The following is an 18864-nucleotide window of genomic DNA, read 5'->3' as shown; positions in this document are numbered from 1 at the left end:
ATAGTGGGCAGACAGAAATGACCATGACCTCGGACAACATGATGACATCATCGTTGTTCTATTCACCTTGTTGCCATGGTAATACAATATGTCAGTCTTAGGTTTGTGGAAACGTACAACGCAATGATGTATGTGTTGTGTTGTGTGAAAAGGATCCTCTTTGTCTGGAATATCAAGACTGATGGCGCATAGGTGAAGTACTTTCAAACAATTGAAAGGCCAAAGGTCATATGTATGTGATGTTTGTGTTGTTGTATCCATCTGGGGTGGAGAAATGAGGAATCGAGTATGCCTCAGAGTGTGCTGTGCAAGACAGTGTTGAAACTTAAACAATTAATTTACACCCCGTATACAAAGTTCTTTCAGTCTTGGTACTGGCAATCACGGATGTCAAAGACGTGAGATACAGTAGCGGCATCTGTCGCAAGCCAAGACTCGTCAAGAGCAGATTGATGATCTTTTAAATACTTCTCCGTTCATCAATTTGTACCCCATGCACGATTGTTTTCCAAAATTAGGGGCGTGAAGCTAAAGTAAACAAACATACCACCGAGCCAAACCCCGGCTCAGCTGCCCTACACTCGGTAATCAACTCCAGAGTCCCCCGCTAGATTATGAAACGATAGTGGAGTTATGGTGTTTGCAAGAAATTCCAATTTGTAACGTATACCCTCACCTCATCAGCAATAATTACGGACTTAGCGGTGAGACACAGATCAGACAGGAGCTCCTTGTGAGCCCGCATCCTGGTGCCCGTGCCCTGGGGAGGCTCTACTTTCACGGCCCGCGACAACGCCATGGCAGCGCGGAACGCGACCATCATGTCTCGGATGCTTTCCAGATTACTATCTGGCTGGGTCGCCAGAGAAATATGTCAGTGATTTGTGGGAAACAGGGATTCGTAGCGGTGTTCAAACCATTGCTGCTAATGTCAATGATGACGGATATAAAACTTCTGTCGCCGCACAAAAAGAAGATGGCTGCAGCTGCCGACTACCATAAAGACTTCATGGCGAAGTTGCTAAGACAAAAAGAACATACAAGTTACTAAAAAGAACATGATATTCACTTTATCGAAAAAAAATTCAAGCCTCTACGTTGTTGTTATACCTTTCTCTGAACCTTGAAAACTCACATTCGGTCTTAGTGCACTATGTCCACCTTTCTTCAAACTTTGACAACTGGATATGGATACGCATAACACGTCAATCTTTGCATGATTATTCAGAAGTTCATGTTGTATAAAGCAAAGATTGCAAGCAGCAGCGGGAAGAATTCAGCCTGAGGGCTGGAAGGATGGCGGTGATCAGGCCGACAAGTGCGCGCCTAATTTAGATGTCTGCAGGATGTAGCGAAGGTCCCAAACTATGCGAGAATGTATCATTGCAACATTGTGCGTCGGTGCGTTCATCTGGAATACCACTTTATATTGAATAAGCCAACAATAGCCTCAGGTGGAATTGTTGTGCATAATTTGGGACACTTTCTTGACTTCAAAGCCTCCTCTTGAATCATTGTTTTTTAATACTGGGTTTACGGAGTTTTCCGAAGCACTTGCTTGCACTTCCACTTAATTTCCATTGATACAATCATTCGCCACATTCTGACGAACACCTGTCCGATCGAGTTAACAATATCGAGGTAACATGATCGAGTTAACAAGATATGAAATGTTTCTTTGTTGACCCAAATTTTTTTTCACAATGCCGCTACGTGTAAGGTTGATAGTTTCAAAAGTGCATTAACAGCAGTTTCATACTACAGGGAATTGGCGATTTTATTGCCTGCATGCTATACTCTGTCTTATTAAAATTCTTGTGCGACAACTTGATATTTTCCGGTATGTCAGGGATGAAAAAAATTGAAAAAAAGCTCTGAGTCTGGTTTGAAAATGTCGTCATCCTTCATCAGATAACAAGCGGTACCCGCGATCGCCAAAGATCTTAAAAGTCCGATTATTGGAATATCTAGAAGACTATCGTGCACCCCTCGTTTACCCCCATTGTTGATCTTGTCGTGGCCTGCACACATTCTGCTTACTCCCACCAGGATCGTGTTTTGTTTGCAAGTCCAAAAATCCGCGTGAGTTTACAGAGACTTGCAATGGCGCATGGCCGCCGCTTTGTAAAACGGAAGCGGGCGACTTAACCTGTACCTTGCCCGACGGTTCGGCCCGATTTAATTTCAAGGGTCTCGCCGCGACCCCTGCCGCCTCGCGGCCCCGTGCCGCACGACTCCGTTGCGCTCTTTTGAAACTGAACAGAATGTGACTGAAACTGTAACTGTGTAACTAGTCGTAACTCTAGGAGACCTCAAAAGACACGCCATCTCGTGAAGATGTAAGCAGAAGCTGACTCTTTTATTCACTTCTTCCGCCCTGTAGTTTTTAAAGGGATCGCACCTTGTGAACTAGCTGACAAGAATCGTAACACCAGGTCATATACCACAAAGATGCTGCCCCTTCCCTTTCCCATGACCACCCCATCCCTTGAAGTGTAGGGGTGCGGTGGGTCACTTTCTTTCCCAGCATTTTATGCAGATGTCTTAGTATACCAAAGCAGTTAAACCAATCAACGTAAAAAAAACTGTAATCACGACAAAATGAAGAATTCTTCAATTAGAAAAAAGTTTTTCCACAACTTTTACATCTATATTATTACGCTCAGCATGTTCAAAGGCATTGCGTATCTGTCAGCTAAGTTCGAAGATACACTCTAGAAGTTTCTGTATGACTCACAGTGGTGGCAGTTCAGCCACCCATCACGAGTAACAGGTGTCTCCTGCGTCCCAGGTATGTTACTTGTGTACGGCTCTCGTTAACGCGGGTCAGCGGGTTAAGTCCATTGTTGTCACGTCCATTATCCAGGGTAGCAAGCTCCACAAATCAATTATAGCTTTATTGCATTACACGATTTTGGACAAAGGGTATCAGATACAAGTGTATATAGTTTATACTAAACAACCATGCCTTGGTAGGACGTACTTAGTTATAAAAAGAAAGAGGATTGACATGTAAGCACTGTGTGATGGGGGACAACAGGCAAAAAACATGGATCTGTGAGGAGTTTCTTTTCTGGTACAGATTGAATTTCCTTGCTGAACAAGGGTTATCCTACAAAGACTTTAAGGAGATGACACAGCTCAAGACAGTGTCGTGGAACCTGAAGTGTCGTGTAGACAGTGGCTGTATCCACGAACATAAGTTCTTGTTGGGGGAGGGCGTGGTTACAGCCGAATAGCAACAGTTCTTTCAGCGGCAGACGCAGCCTGGCAAATCTGTTTATAAACATGGCTCAGCGCGGTCCCTACATTCTGTAAGCACACAAAAGGTCAGGTCGACAATTGATTTCTAATCCTCGTTTTCCCCAATCCGACCCATTCACTGTCCCGTGGAAGATCGTGTTGCTGAACGAATCCCAAAGAAAAACAGGATTGTAGCTGACCCCGTCGGACCCTTCGCTTTTAATCGGCGGGCGATCGAACTCCCGTTGGATTATCTTCGGGGGACTGACACGGAACCTGGCCGCGCTGGGGAGGGGATATCCGACACCGGGGCACAGGTGAATGTCGCCCCACCGCTTTACAAACCGTAGACAATACACAAACAGATACCGTAAAGTCATACCCTGGAGTTTTCCTCCTTGTATGCGTATTTGTAGCATAAATACCTCCGGCTTGTTTATCTTGTAGTACTAGATGGACTGTACGCCCTTCTGCTTTAATGGGTGACTCCTGGAGGCGGCAGTGTCTTGTATGACACAGTAAGCACACCGAAGACCAAAACCGATCCGCTTGTACCGCCATTGTTCTCCACTAATGTACACCACTGTTTATTGTAGTGTGAGTTGTGTGCGGGGAGGCGGCGGGACACAGAGTGGGTGTAACGGGAGCGGAGTTTTGCCAACCCCACGGGGACCCCGTGTTACCCGAGCGGAAAGTATCAGTGTTTGTGCCGTGTTTTGTAACAAGTTTGGTACCCCCTCGAAGTGGGATCGTGCCTTTCAAGACATTCAAAGTCCTCCTAAGAGCATGACATTGTAAGGAGATGCGCTAAAAATAGTGGGCCTCGTATTGTTTATAGCCGTAAACGTAGACTTGTACTCTTGGTACTTACTATGCTCCTACTTGCCAGATGCATACGATTACTTAAAAACAGTTCCATTGTCCGTCACCCCTACAACAAGCCCATTGACAGCAGCTACTGAAAAAAAAGATGGCATGCTGGAAAAAGGGTCATGAAAATCTTTACATGTCCCAGTGACAGGCCGACAGCGTGTTGACAAAAGGCGGCCACGCCAGGCTACACCAAACCGAATTTGCCCGTGAGCCCGCGACATATTAATCGGCAGTAATCGATCGCAATTACATCTCGCCGTGCGTACGATGTGTATCGTTATTTCCGCGGTGCATATTAATCATATTTCCCCGCGATTGGCATCGCGAGATTGAAAGAAGCGCTTGGTAGGACGTGGCATCTGAGGCTTGAGAGGATTTCTTTTGGTCAAACCTTAGTCATACATCAACCTGGTTATATGGTTAGAACCACTCCCGGCTTATTGGCTACCAAAAAATTCTGAGCTAATTAATTTCGGCAAATGCGGCCATTTTTTACCTGATTTTGTCAATCTACAGAAGCGCCCGGAGGAAGTCAGCGCACACCTCTACAAACCGCTGACACGGGCGTCTCCACCGTCAACAGTGTCATCAGTCTACCGTGCCCTGCCGGGTACATCACTGAGATGAGACACAGCTCATCCCAAATTTCCCTCCAGCTACAAAGGCAATGAGGTCGTTTATAGTTTGATACAGGATGAACCTCCAAAGAAAGGAGATGAACCCTCTCTACTGCTGTCAAGACCTCCTGTCAGATCGCCTCTGGGATAAGCCTGTGATTGATCATGGCTGCCATTTCTGCAAATGGATCTAGTTAACTACAACAAAAAGTGTTAATTAGATTTACAAAAAAGCTCCTTTTGGACACACGCATTTGTTTTGTTTGCGCCAATTTGTATGTATCAAGGGGCGCGGACAACAAAATGTTATGACTTCACACGTAGTTGAGAAGGTGTCAAGTCATAATGAGGGGGGTAATTTTGGTACTGTTTAATGGAGAAAGATAAACTGACGCGTCAGTTAATTTGTTCACACCTTGTCGACAACGCCTTGTACGGAGTTCAGCGTCGGAGTGTGGGACAACAAATGCGACAAAATTTAGTTTCAAGCCGTTATTTTCCAACAGGCTGCAAATCAACAGAACGTGCCCCACGGCTCCTTGTCGTGTGGCTACAGTAAACAGGACACTTATTGGTCAACACAAGCCACGCACTCTGCGCAGATGTCCCAGTAGCGGCCAATCCGAGCCGTCCAACCCTAGGGACTAAACTCGTAGCAGACAATTGCGCACTGCCCTCTGCCGGGAGGCCTAGTACTGCAGCGTTTCTGCCACCTTCCCATCGAAACATTTTACATTGTAGTAGAGGGCCAACGGAGTGTGGTTGGAGTATAAAAGTCAAGCACCGTCCTATCCTACCTTCTCAACAGTAAGACTCTTGGATTATCTGAGGCGTCTGCCTGATCCAGCAAGACAATGCCAATCAGCAGAAGTGGTCCCACACCCACCGAGGCGGGGCCTCATTGTCCCCGTCGTCTGTTCCCTGCTTGTCATGCACAATAAATGAATGTTAACAACTCATCGCCTGCCAGTCATTTTGGCGCGTCCGCCAATGTTTTGGGTTGTACATAAATTAATACGATTGGCGAAGTTAAGCGGAACTGTCATGTCAGACCCTTGTCCTCGTGACGTAAGGCATGTCGACACCACAGGGAGACAGGCCACTGTTGTGAGAGGGTCGGAGGCCGTGCACCCCTACTAGTTAACTCCCCCCATCCCCATAGTCGCCTGGCCGTGTTCTTGGGACCCAAGATGCCCCTGTGTAGTGCGGCGTGAGGAGCACCGACAGCGATCGTTTACATTGTAAATCAACACCGGCGCGCTGCGCGTATTTTGCAGCCTTCTCGGGTTGATAGGCATCAGTTCGACTTATCTCGCCGTGAGGTATAGACCGTACACCGAGGGCTCCCCATAATCGGCCTACCTCACGAGAACCACAACTCTTGGAAGCCAAGCCGGTGACACGTTCAAGTGCCGCTGGTTAGGGAATTCTACTCTGGAGAGTGTTGAGTGTGAGGAAACATGTCCAGCATGTCCTATGCACAGTTCGGGTACACATACCCGTCGTCTTCTCCGGTAAGTGGTGCCCGGTAGTCGTCACTGAGTCACTTTCTAGTAGCGCAGTATTTTAATCGGTGATCTTACCCATTTGCCCTCCCCCATCGACCCCTGCAACTCGTACCTATAAGACCACCTCCTCATTTCGATTTTTTGCTGCTCATTTGCATCGCCTGACCCGAGGAAGTCGGGCCCGACTCACTCTTTGTTGTGTTCTCTCTCCACGGCAGTTGCTCATGTCCAGCCACGCCGCGTCGTGCTGCGAGGCCGGGCGGCCCATCATGTCGGACCCGCACACCGGCCAGGCCGTGTGCTCCTGTCAGTACGAGGGCAGGGTGGCCGGGCTGGTGCCGCCACGGGTCGGTGAGATGTCCCTCAGCAGCGTGTACGGCTCGCCGTACGCCGGCCAGGGCTACATCGCTGCTTTCGGTGGCGACCCTTCCGCATTCTACTCCCCCTTGGTAAGTAAAAACGGTTGACTTCCCCATGGGTGGATTTCTGTCACATGCGAATGTTGTATGGCTTCCTATTGACTTTGTATGGCCCCGTTTACTCCATGTGGCGGACGCCGTTAATCATCATGTGCTCGGCACCCGTGTTCCTAACGTTGTGTTTGACCGTTCTGTGCAGGGGAATCCGTTCGAGGCCATGAAGGAAGGTGCCGAGGCTTGGAGAGCAAATCTTCAGCAGCCCACCGCCTACTACCCGTACGACCCAACTCTAGCCGGCGGTGCGCCTTACCCCTACGGCAGGTATGCTACATTTTACATTGTTCTTCTCCGCGCAACACTGCATGCCATTGGGTTTTTCTCAAGTGTTTTTAAACCTTAAACTGAGCCGATACGTAAGAATATTTATGTAGTGAGTAAAACCGTTTTGTTATGTTGTTCCAGCTATGCCGCAATGGACGGCGCGCGGAGAAAAAACGCCACCAGAGAGACCACAGCCACACTGAAGGCCTGGCTCATGGAGCACAGGAAGAACCCGTACCCCACCAAGGGCGAGAAGATCATGCTCGCCATCATCACCAAAATGACTCTAACTCAGGTGTCCACATGGTTCGCGAACGCCAGGAGGAGACTCAAGAAGGAAAACAAAATGACCTGGTCACCGCGGAATAGAAGCGGGGACTCAGAAGGTGGCGAGGGGAGCGACATCGAAGGGGACGAGGACACGGAGAGAGAGGGTCGCGACGGGGACAGGCACGGTAGCGACAAAGGTGGGTCACGGTTAGAAGTGTTAGTAGGCAGCCCTGTGTTATGTGTTCCTCAACTGAAGTTTAAAGACAGTGTGTAAAGCTAGGAACCAAATCGGTTCGCATCATTTGTGACCCAGCTGTGAGCACGGGCTCCAGTACAGCGGTAAATATTTTATGTGGATCGACCTTTTTGTAATTAACCTATGTCTGGTATGTTTACCACTATTAATAATATGATTTCCATTTGTGGTCCCTACAGATGTAGAGGACGTGGATTTGGACGATATTGACGTCGACGACGACAAAGTTTTTGAAGATTCCACAACACCGGGCGAGGAAAGCAAGGACAATGAATATTATGAGCGCAAAACTGGCTCCAGTTCGGACATATCCCCACCGCAGCACCGCACAATTCCTTCGGAGTCCACCGAAGACAACACTCGTGAAATACAGAGACAGAGAGAAACACAAGCGTCGAGCCCGTCCACGAACTCGCCACCCCCAGTGGCACCCAAACCCAAAATTTGGTCGCTCGCGGACACGGCGACCAGCAGCAGCGGCCCGACGGCGCGCCCGGACGCTCCCAGAACAGCCGTGACCACCGGACTATCACACAGCTTGTTCTCCCGGCACAGACCGTACGACAGGCCGTACGACTCTGTAGCCAACTTTCAGCGGTGGGTGAGCGGACTGAATGGATTTTCACAGCCACTGCGGATGCAACCGCCTTCCACTGTGACTCTATCGGGAATGTACTCTGCCGGATCTTTGATTCGGAGCTCACCGGCGGGAACGTCGCCTCTCTCCAAATCTGAACACACAGGAGCGCCCAGACCGTCCTCCCCAACAGCAGAAAAGGGTGAGGACAACCTCTCTTCCAAAACTTGAGACTCGTCGCATAGTCGTGTTGTGTGAGGCCTAGTGTTCTAAAAAATGTTTGAGGTTATCGCAGCTCTTTAAAACTTTCGTTAATGATAAATTGGAGTCATTAAACCTCAGCGAAACGTCCCTATATTTCTGTCTTGTTGAATGAAATCCTATATCCTAGCACACAATTGATACTATGCAGGACTCGCTGCCTCAAGCTAGGCTTCTTTCATTTTCTTCGGAATGCGTCCATTCTAGTTTGATGGTACAAAGATGTGGCTTTGTAGAGACTTAGTTAACATGCCTACCTGTCAAACTGCCGAGACAACGGCCGTAAATTTGTCATCATTTACAACCCTTGTGGGTTGGTAATAACATGTAAAAACGTTGTAAATTCACACTTCTCGCTTTCGCTTCTTGCAGTAGACCCTGTCAGGATAGGAGTCGCACAGCAATCTTCCGAACCAGATCTGATCAGGACAGCGTTCAGACCGGTACAAAAGAGGTAAGATTGAGGTAAATTGCCCCTTTTCTTGTCTCTCTAGCTGTTGTTCGCACTGTGGTCTGTGTGTCTGTCTACTTCGTTGTCTGTGCTCACCTTCACTTCTTAAATAATTACTTCCGCGATAAATTTTTCTTTTCTGTTTTCCGTCCTTATTATATCTACCACCTTGCGCTGGACACTGAATAGGTTTTCTATAGAACCGTAAAATAAAACGCAGGAGGGTTTCAATGGAAAGGATTGTTTGTTAACCTGTAGGGGGAACGCCATATGGTGGCTTTCCCTGTGTAGAAAATTATGCCGGTATTTTCAGGATCTAAAAGGCGTTAATTTTTTATCTCATCAGATGCATCCCCGTCCAATCTCAACCCCGTGAGTTTGACGCCGCAGTAGCGCTGACCAGCCTATCGTCCAGATAGCCGCCCACCTGCGGCCCCTGCACCCACCGACCCCGCCAACCTTCCCCGCACCACCCGGTCTCACAAGGCATGTGCCCCACCTCAAATAGCACACACCAGCTTACAAACTATGAGAATTATGAAAGCACAGCCTATGTTTGTTTCAACTGTTTTCTTGCTGATTGGCATTTGCATAGATTGTTACATTCCACGAATGTTTATTTAAATGTATTGCCGTGGAAGAGAATTTGTGGTTTGATCGCATGACGGATCTCCCAGTCACTGGAAAAATGTATTTGTTCATGCAACATGATATATTAATAATAATAGGAATCCTCAGTTGATGCTGCAGTATAATCCAATGAAATGTGTTCATTCGACTAAATGGTCATCAATGTAATGAAATGGAAAGAAAGAGATTTACCTCTCTTTTGTTAGAATGAATATAGGAAGTACTGCTCCAAATTCAGGGACGTTTTATTGAGTACAATATGTCATGTATTTTTGTTCGGACGTTAAACCGACACTTTCCAGTGTTATCAACAAAACGATCATGTATAAGTAAATGGTTGCACAGGTCATGCGTTAAACTATTGTGTCTTAGAAACGGCGATATCTTGTAACTGGTGTATTTCTATGTACTGGGCAGTGTCTTACAAATGTTGGCCATGCCGTGAGCGCTTGTATGATTTTGTATTGAGTTCTGTCTACAGTTAAAACTGTTTATCCACCGTGACTACGCGGTTTTCACAAGTGAGCATATCTTTGCGACAGTAATATTTGGAGAATATCATCAAGCAAAAAGCCATTTTCTGTCGATTTATGAGTAAAGATTGTATCGTGTTTAAAGTATTTATCACTGAGATTTAATTTTGTGTGCGTTTGAGGTGTTATTGTTTTCTAGTGTTGTTTGTTTCCGTCCTCCACATCAGTATATCCATTATGGTTTACCAGTTTCCAATGAATACATTACGTTTTGTGAAAATGTACATTACCGTGTGCGCAGACTGTAGAAAGCAAAGCATTGTGATTTATACACTAAAACAGGTGTTTCTATGTAACGTATCCTACCATTTTCTATTGTACCGCTGCGTTGTATATAAATTCAAACATAAATAAATGTATACGTTACATGTAACCGAGAGAGGTGTGTTTTGTTGTGCGATGTTGCGGGGAAGGTTTTGTGTAGTGTAGGTCTAGTCAGGTGCGTGTCAGATAATCTGTTGGTACAATGGGCGGGGAGAACTCTATACTTCGTAACCTCCCACATAGCTTTTACTATCGAGGTGCATTTTCCTTACTTAGTTGGACTTGGCCTTGAATATACATGGGGAATATATTCCTTTTGTTAGTATGGCCATCATTGTATTTCCAGCAGACTTAAAACTTCTTCTTTCCCTTCCCACATACAAAATTGAGCCTAGTTCTTCTCCATACATTTCTCCCTTCATTCCTACGATTTAATTTCCCGACCTTGGTCTTTGGCCACCCGAAGTGTCGGAATAATAGAGACATGTTTGTCGTCACAACAGTTCCGTTGGTTAGGAGCAGTTCTGGGGAGACTTTCTCTTGTTGATCCTTCGCCACTGAGCGGTAAATGAGGCGGGGTTTCATCAGTGGTCCCTTTATTTCAACGGCATTCGCGGATAAATGAACGACTCCAATGTTTTGTAAACACCCACTAAAAACCGCTGGCAATGATACCCTGTTTAAATTCTAAAGATAAAAGTCACGATGAATCATCGGAAGAACAACAACAATTGTGATTCTACACTTCATTTGACAAGCCACGTCGGCACTGAAGAATGGTTGAGTGTAATGTTCTGAAATTGGGTGGATTAACTGTTGGTAATGATTCCCCCGTAGCGATGTACTGTTTCTGTAATTACTGTGTGTTTATTCGGCAGAGTACAGGCAGAATTGCCATTCCCCAGCCGTTCCTACATAGATAGACATGTTTGACAGGCTGGCGAAGGGGGTGGATGGGACATAATCACGTGCATGTTTTTAACGTGTTTGATTCATCATGCTTAGAGGTGATGGAGGTCTTTCATCTTCATATGTCAGCGCACACATATTGATAACACCCGCCCGAAATCTCTCCCTCAGGAGCGCAAGCCTTCCTGTCTTGTTCAGTCAAGTGAATAAATATGTTGGGCCCATGTCCTGGGCGTCCCGCCGTTGACAGGCGCGGTGCGTTTGGCTTGTATGTTTGGAGCTAGTGCAAACCGTGAAATATTTCCCGCCTCACAAAACATGGCACTCGTCCTGAGAGTGAACGTGGGGGCTAGCTGGAGTGTAAAGAGGCTTGCCGGGAAAACATTTGGCTACATCTGAGGAGTTCCGCCGACTTTTGTGCGTAGTGCAGACGACTGTATACACATAGCAACATTTTACTAGCTATTTTCTGTCATTCTGTGTACACTAAAAAATTCGGATCAGAGTAACCATGTCATTGTTCAGAAAATGTACATAAGGTAATCATTTTGAGTTGTTTATTAGACTTATTACTCCTATGTTCGATGGCGACTACTTTATTTTTGTATATTTGTGATTGTATATGATTTGCAAAGTGTACGCTACTGAGATATTTTCTTTCGTATCCTGATTTGTTATGATTTTGTAACTGGCCCCACTTGGAAATCTGTTTAATGTCGTCAGGCTGAAGGGATTATGAAAATTTACAGATAAATAGAAAATTACTTCAAGATCGTGCGAACTGATGAAGATACTCAGTCGTATTCAAATCTACCTGGTTGCGCGCAATTGCGGAGTCATCAAATCCAACCCAACAATTCGGACCCAGGATGTCATACACAATACCACAATATAACCGTGATCAAAGCCGCGGACTTCACTACAAATCAGACTATTCGCTTTTATTGGGCGATTTGCACGTCAGGTGCAACTGACGGTTCCACCGGCCCTCTGTGCGCCTGGTCGGCATTATTACGTACATTGATCCCGCGACCTTTTCAGTGGCTACGATAAAAGGCTACTTTCCCTCTACATTCAGGGATTATTGTCTGGTTCAAAAGCACAACAATTAATATTTGTAGGCGCAGATGTCGATACTTACGTCATGCTAAAAATGACTGCCTCATTCACAGGATAATAGTCCGTCTTGGTTTCGTTGTTCGTAAAAGAACGGGGTGAGGTTTTCTGCTATGTACAGTTCGGGGTATGAGTTATGATCCGCTGATTTCTGTGGCTCATCGGGCCAGTCCATTTATTATTCCCGTGTCTGAAGGGTTGATGAGGCGGATTTGCCCGGGGAGGAGCCCGGCTTATCCCGCCGGTCCACGCGTTTCGGCCCGGTACCGACACGTCCGTGGCCTTGGGAGTGGGCGGTACGTCCCCAGAGAGGACCCACACACACAAACCTCTGCGGTGTAGAAAAATGGTGTGTTTTCCCGGGGGTTTTATGTACAGCCGGGCTGATCCGACTTTTCAGGGCTTAAAGTCGCGATCCTTTGATGTGGAACATTGTGATGGCGGTGTACAATCCATGTTCACACACACGGGAGCACCAAACAGCATTGAACCGTTGTTGGCTTATCCCCTCTGTTGTTGCTACTGGAATAATGTAGGGATTTTACATTCACGTTTAAATCCGTGTGATCCTTGCGGGTGGTTCCAAGTTTATCCCTGGTTTATGTCCTGACCGGGGACCGTTACCAACATACGCAAAATGGTCCAACCTGAAAATTATCATCTACGACATTATTGAGACGACATCACAGATTCAGTTTTACAGTTAATTTACGTTTCTAAAAATGAACACGAGAGAGTTTGATTTTGAATTGAATTCTCGCCAGTGTGTAACCTCGCCATTGTGTGCTTGTGAGGTTTGCCTTCTCGACAGTGCAGCGCGCTGGTGTTTGACTTGTACGTTGGTGCGAGGTCGCTACAAAAATACGATGTCACAACTGCGTGTAACCATCCGAAATCTTACTGCACCACGTCATCTAACAAAGGTCTAACTGTTTTGAGAAAGACACGCAATGATTTTGCATCTACAACTATCAAGAAAGTCTGTATATTTTCAGTAAACGTATTGAATGAGCTGTATGTACAGTGAACCCCGCCTCCTCACACACTACGGGTGGTGTGTGTATGTGTGCATGCAGTGTTTCCTCACGCCCTCCTACAAATATCAACAAACAAACAGACGATTTTCCAGCAGAACAGCCCATACATACTTCTCCCGCCTTGAACCACCAAGCGCCGCCGCCAGCGCTCCTCCTCACCGCGAGCGGGTGATAGCCCCTGAATGGCACAAGATGAATGGATCATTATGGTGGTCATTACGACTTCATTTGTGGATCCTTTTAATCGAAATTTGATCAACTGCAAAACTAAACATTACGCCGTCCAAGTGCTTAATATCAATTAAGAGAGGTGCGAACTGCCCCTGATTCAATTTGTCTGCGGGAAGGATGATTAACAGCCTAAATTTAGATCTCCGTGGCGATGTGCTGCTCCCTAAAGCGGGCAAAACCACAGCCAGCGTCTGGAGAATGTAGACGTTTTACAGTTTGATTACTGTGCACAGAGATAGCGTTTGTTCAAGTTGTAATTCACCACCGTATCTCTGTGATAGAGTTATCGCTGTTTAGTCTTTTGCGCCATTTGGCTATTCATTATAGGCGCTACACGTCTCGTAAAAAGGAAATCGTAGAGAAGACCACTGATCATAAAGTTAAAGGAATCCCATAATTATGTTGAAGTCTTGCTTCTCTTTGTCTGATCGCAGGTTCTTCGGGAATCGTTTCCTCGACGCCTGTGGGTTTACTTGTGTTGTTCTTGCCCGCATTTTAGCAGATTTAAGACTTTACCATTGCTTTCCTTGCGATAACACTTCTCAAGTATTGAAAACAGGAAACCCTTAGGAGAGGTCATAGGTTAGCGGTGATAACCTTAACGCTACTGTGCAGACGGCCCTATAGCTGCCTATACTCTTGTCCCAAACCTCTTTTTATCATACACAACAGTGAGAACGGATCATCTTAACTCCTTGAAAATGAAATGACGATGTTCAAGAAATGAAAGTTATGTTTGTAACGACTTTGGAATGAAGTTGAATAAAAGAAACATTGGCGCAGACAGACAGTCTGGTAAATCAAACACAGGAGAAACACAGAAACAAAAGTCTTTCATTCGTGTCTTTTTTCTTGTTTCTTTGTCTGCAAACCTCTTCCGGCTGGTCAAGCTAACGGGTGACCCGATAGGCACTCAGCAAGGCAAGTGAACACCGCACAAAGACGGGAACTGAAAGGGCGTCGAAGAGGCAATCGCCCAAGTTGATAGAGCTTGCATTTGTACTGCACGGCTGCAGACGGGGTGACTTGAACTCTGAGGCATCAATTTAAACTGCTCCGATAGGCCCTTTATCTGCTGCCCGTCCTGTATGTTAAGTAGAGCGGCCTGAATGAGAGCCGATTGTACCGTACGCGACAGAACATCTGCTAGAGTTTGTCGTCTCTCTTGTGTGCGTTTTCACGGTTTGGTTAACTCGCAGTGAATTAAACTTGGATTACCATGACTATACATATACTGCATACAAGTGGCTTAAGCTCGCACAAAGCGTATGACCGCTGGTGGTCAGGTTTAACGAGTGCAGCACTGTTCGCCTCAATCTTCCACCATCTGTGAGTCCTATGAGGGGACTGTAGTTAGAAGAGCCGGGTCAGTTTCGGCCCGGTATTAGCGGGCTATGATACTGGGAGCCATCGCCAAACAAACAGACGTTAGACAGGATTAGGGGCATCGGCCTGACATCTTCCAGAGTAGATTCCATCACATCAGGGATGAAATACGGCCAGGGCACACTCCCTGCGTGTTTCCAGTCTGCAGATAGTGGAGTCTTCCGTAATTCAAGTTGCAGACGAACCCTCCGGCCACTACTTACCTTGGGGCCGGGTCTAATTCACCTGCTGTAGCTTTTAGCGCAGCGCGCGGGAACACGGGTGGAAAATCTCCATTTCCTCATACTCCGGGAGAAAAGTTTCCAACAAGAAAGACATTTGCTGAGTTTGTTTTTGTAAGGACTTAAGCTATGTGTAGAGGCGGGCTCGGTGGAGCCGCGGGCGAGATGTTAGCTGAAGTATGATACATGTGTTGTACATACTGCCGACATCCCCTCCCTGTTCACAGCTGTGTAGTCTACAGTGTAATCCCCGGGCCAAATCAATACCCTGACCTCTAAGAGGGCGCGCACAAGTGTTTTTGGAGAGGTAAAATAATCCCCATTCTTGGGATAGTCTGGAGCGGCTGTGCTGATGACACGGGATGATAGTGAGTAATGCCACAGAATAATTATTTTCATTCCTGACCAGTTTTGGATGAGTTGATCGGCTCGTGTGACCTGTTCGCTACATACCAGCCGCGCTGGACCGACACAGGGCGTGTGCCGTACAAGTTCCTGCAGCTCCACTTCCACTCCGTGCATGCCTTCTCAAGAATAATAGCACCGAAATAATAAATCATACAAGAGGCAGAAAGAGAGGGCCAGTCAAGGAGGAGAGAAAATACTTCGCGGAACTTTGGGTTCCTAAACTTGAGGGTAGTTCTAGTCTGGAGGTAAAAAAAACCTACCGAATCCTTGATCCAATAGTTTGCTTGCTTTGCGTGATTACATATTCATTTAATGCGTTGGTTTATGGCCATTAATCCTTAGGTCAAACCGCAAGGATCGCGCAACAGAGCGCAGTAAAAATAACACCATACGAGTCGCCTCATGAGTTGACAGACGTTAGTTGTGCGCCTGTGGGACAGAGCTGTCAGAGAAACTAGACTGAAGTGGCGAAAACCCCGTGTGTCTGTTGGTGATCGGATCGACTGTTTACCCTGTTGCCAAACATGTAATGGAGTCTGGGATAAAGAGGCCGGGCCTGTCTGTCAGCTCCCGACGCCCCAGCGCCACCACCCAACCAGATGAAATCCTCCCCAGACCAAATATTGTAAGAAGTCACCAAGGTTGTCAATTAGAAACAACACCGGTCCTGTCAAGCCACAGGAGTTACGTACGTGGCCTGGTATCCCCGCCACTCCGGAGGGGAATCTCGTACTCTTAACTTCCCAATCCCCTTATGCTAGTGTATACAACAAGAGTTTAAACCTGTGTTCTTGCTAAGGAACAAGGCTAAGACTAAGAAGGCTTCCCTTATAGCTGGTGTCGCCAAATCCTCGATCCCTTGCGATAAGGCGAAGACCAGACCAAATATTGTGGAATCCCTCCTTAAACCTGAGGGGTTTAAGTCATCAACAACAGATTCTCGAGTTTCTGATAAAAACTGGATCCTTTTTCCGAGAAGCGGGGTTTGTGTGCGGTGTGACAAGATACCGCGCAGCGCGCCGGGAAGCCGGATCACGTTTTGATGCGACAAGTATGACAAGCTTCGTACTTACTTAAAACAACATGCCCTACCTGGATTCAGAAACCCAAACACAATTAAAGGCATGAGGGGGTTAAGGCAGAAGGCGATGTCGCCACACGAACCGATGATCCCACCCGGATAGCGTGGGGGTCACCCAAACCGGAGGAAAGGCAAAGGGGGAGAGTTTGAGGGTCGTCTCGGGTCTCCGAACATTCCCGACTCGCACAAGTTGTTGTAGATCGTGCGCGTCCGAATGTCAGCTGAGCTCGCGTTCCCTGTCAACTTTCTTGGCAGGAGAGCCTTGACCAAACCACGGGCGATTTAAAAGGGGCATGTTTATAGCTGGAACAGGGACACTTTGTTTTGACTAGATGGTGTAAAATGTCTCCTTTCATCTCCGTTATATTCATACAAATAGCCAGGCATTCGCTCCCATGTTGTGTCAATCTTTCGCCGCATAAAGAGAATATTTACTCCCAACTCAAGATGTCTGCAAGGGTCCATTCAGCGCCCGGTGGCCATATGCCATTGGTTTTTACGTTCTTAACGATTGTGTTCACCTGGCTCAAAATACTTAACAAAGAAAACTTTAACTCTTGTACACTTGACGCATGCGCCATGGTAATCCTCAAATCAAATGCAAAGAAGGCTAAGCGTACACGTGCTCATGCGCGCTGACAAATTCAATTTAAATACCGAATACAAATACCAAAGACTGAAAACACTTTGTTCGCAGATGTTGAGTAGATTTGAATACCATGTATTCAGTTGTCTTAAAAACAGTTTTCATCAAATATTGAAACTCAATGCACAACCAAGGCCCCATAGGTCAATGCCCAGTCCTGACAGCTTGGTGTGGGACATGAAAGTGTGAAATTGTAAAAGGAAAAAAAATGAAAAATCATATCAGTCTAAATAGTCTGCCAGCCAACCAACCAGTGCTTTCTTTTCCTATTCACCCATTCATATGCAAACACGTTGACGGCTCCCTCTTTCAGAAGTTTATCTGGACGTCTATGTGATGTATCCTCTTGTCGTAATTTTGCGAGGAAGAGTTCCACATATTCTATTGTGTATGTCGCTGTGGTACGTTCACACAGGAGTCGTTACGATAAACCTGAGCAGACAGCTGCGTCTGTTCTCCACAAAACTTTGACTTGGATAGGTCAGGGGCCTGTGGAGGGACAAATAGAGATTTTGCCGAGCGGCCGTCCAGACCAATTGCCCTCCCCACTGCGCCTCCTCTCACCCCTGTCAGCGGAGAGCGCCACGGCAGCGGGACCCGGGGGTGATGGCACGTGATCCGTGTGCTTATTTTACCGCTGCAGGTTGGATCATTATCGGCAGCAAACTGACAGGGTGAGCCCCTGTGGGCGACAGATTGGAGAAGCTGCCGGAGAAACGTCCGCATCTTCGCCGAGCTTGATTTCCTTAGTGTCAGTCTCGTCGCGACCGGTGGCGGCTTTAAGGAGAGCTATGGGACGGGGGAATCTTCGGATTTGTAGTGGCTATGATTGCATTTTCTCCTAGGTATTCTCCGGGTTAATTTAATGACGATAATTCCCACGTACGCCTCTTTTGTTGCGCTGCTTCGGCTTCTATTAACGGCTTGGACAGAGCAACAAAGGAGGAGGATGGAAATAAGTGGGTTTCTGGCGGCGGGGGGAGCGCACAATGGGCGAGTAACAGTCAGGTTATTGAAAAACGGAGTCGCGACACAGTCTCTTCGTGTTTAACTTGCAAATCTGTTATATTTTTATCGAATTTTCGGCCGTCCAGGCCGCCAGCTCCAAATTAGTATGTCGGGCGGCTCCTGGATGCCTTGTCCGTATTCGGGAAACCATACAAATGAGGGGAGGGCCCAGCAAGCCATACGTAGTTTGGATTTGTATTCCCAGCTTGTAATACATGGGGTACATATGTAAATCGAAAAAGTGACAAGTACTTGTCAAATGTGGCACCCTCGGGTGGCAGCCGATAGACTCGCCCTGTGTCTAAATGAAGTCGTTACTTGATAGATTTTGCAAGTTTGTACGTCTGCTGGTCGAGAGTTGTCAGCTTGCCTAGAACGCTTTGAGGAGCGCCGATCGCAGTTTGTCGTCGGCCGGAATCCCGTTTGCTTTTAGTTTTACCAAGTTCTTACGCAAAGAGAGGCCGTGTAACATTTGTGGTATTTGCCAGCGAACTTAATCACTCCACGGCAAACAGCTACGTGATAATCCAATTTTAGAGACGGGTGACAAAGAGGGGGAGTGCCATATATGTCGCTGTCAGCGATTTCGAACATTGGC

General features: G+C 46.8%; 1 protein-coding gene and 1 long non-coding RNA gene across 6 annotated transcripts in view; both read left to right on the top strand.

The window, feature by feature from the left end:
• LOC118417210 overlaps window positions 1-18864 on the top strand; it is a 37428-nt gene that overhangs the window by 4979 nt on the left and 13585 nt on the right. The window contains exon 1 of one of the 3 annotated variants that reach the window (XR_004831333.1): window positions 17589-18103. The exons of the other annotated variants lie outside the window; for them this stretch is intronic. This is a non-coding gene — a long non-coding RNA (uncharacterized LOC118417210). Of the gene's footprint in view, window positions 1-17588; window positions 18104-18864 lie in introns of those variants that run through there. 3 annotated transcript variants of the gene reach the window in all.
• LOC118417208 (iroquois-class homeodomain protein IRX-6-like) lies at window positions 5487-10334 on the top strand. Of its 3 annotated transcripts, none has more exons than XM_035822664.1 (7): window positions 5487-6247; window positions 6460-6690; window positions 6860-6981; window positions 7123-7448; window positions 7687-8286; window positions 8721-8799; window positions 9143-10334. In XM_035822664.1, the coding sequence occupies exons 1-7, from the start codon at window positions 6194-6196 to the stop codon at window positions 9213-9215; spliced, it is 1485 nt and encodes a 494-aa protein (XP_035678557.1). In that variant the 5' UTR covers window positions 5487-6193; the 3' UTR covers window positions 9216-10334. The 3 variants fall into 3 exon arrangements, with proteins under 3 accessions (XP_035678557.1, XP_035678558.1, XP_035678556.1); XM_035822665.1 differs by having other exon boundaries at window positions 5492-6247; window positions 8718-8810; XM_035822663.1 differs by having other exon boundaries at window positions 5495-6247; window positions 8718-8799.

The sequence above is a fragment of the Branchiostoma floridae genome, chromosome 6 (assembly GCF_000003815.2).
Source record: "Branchiostoma floridae strain S238N-H82 chromosome 6, Bfl_VNyyK, whole genome shotgun sequence".
Lineage (NCBI taxonomy): Eukaryota > Metazoa > Chordata > Leptocardii > Amphioxiformes > Branchiostomatidae > Branchiostoma > Branchiostoma floridae.
The sequence above is the reverse complement of the archived record's forward strand: the minus strand, read 5'-3'. Positions and strand labels throughout refer to the sequence as shown.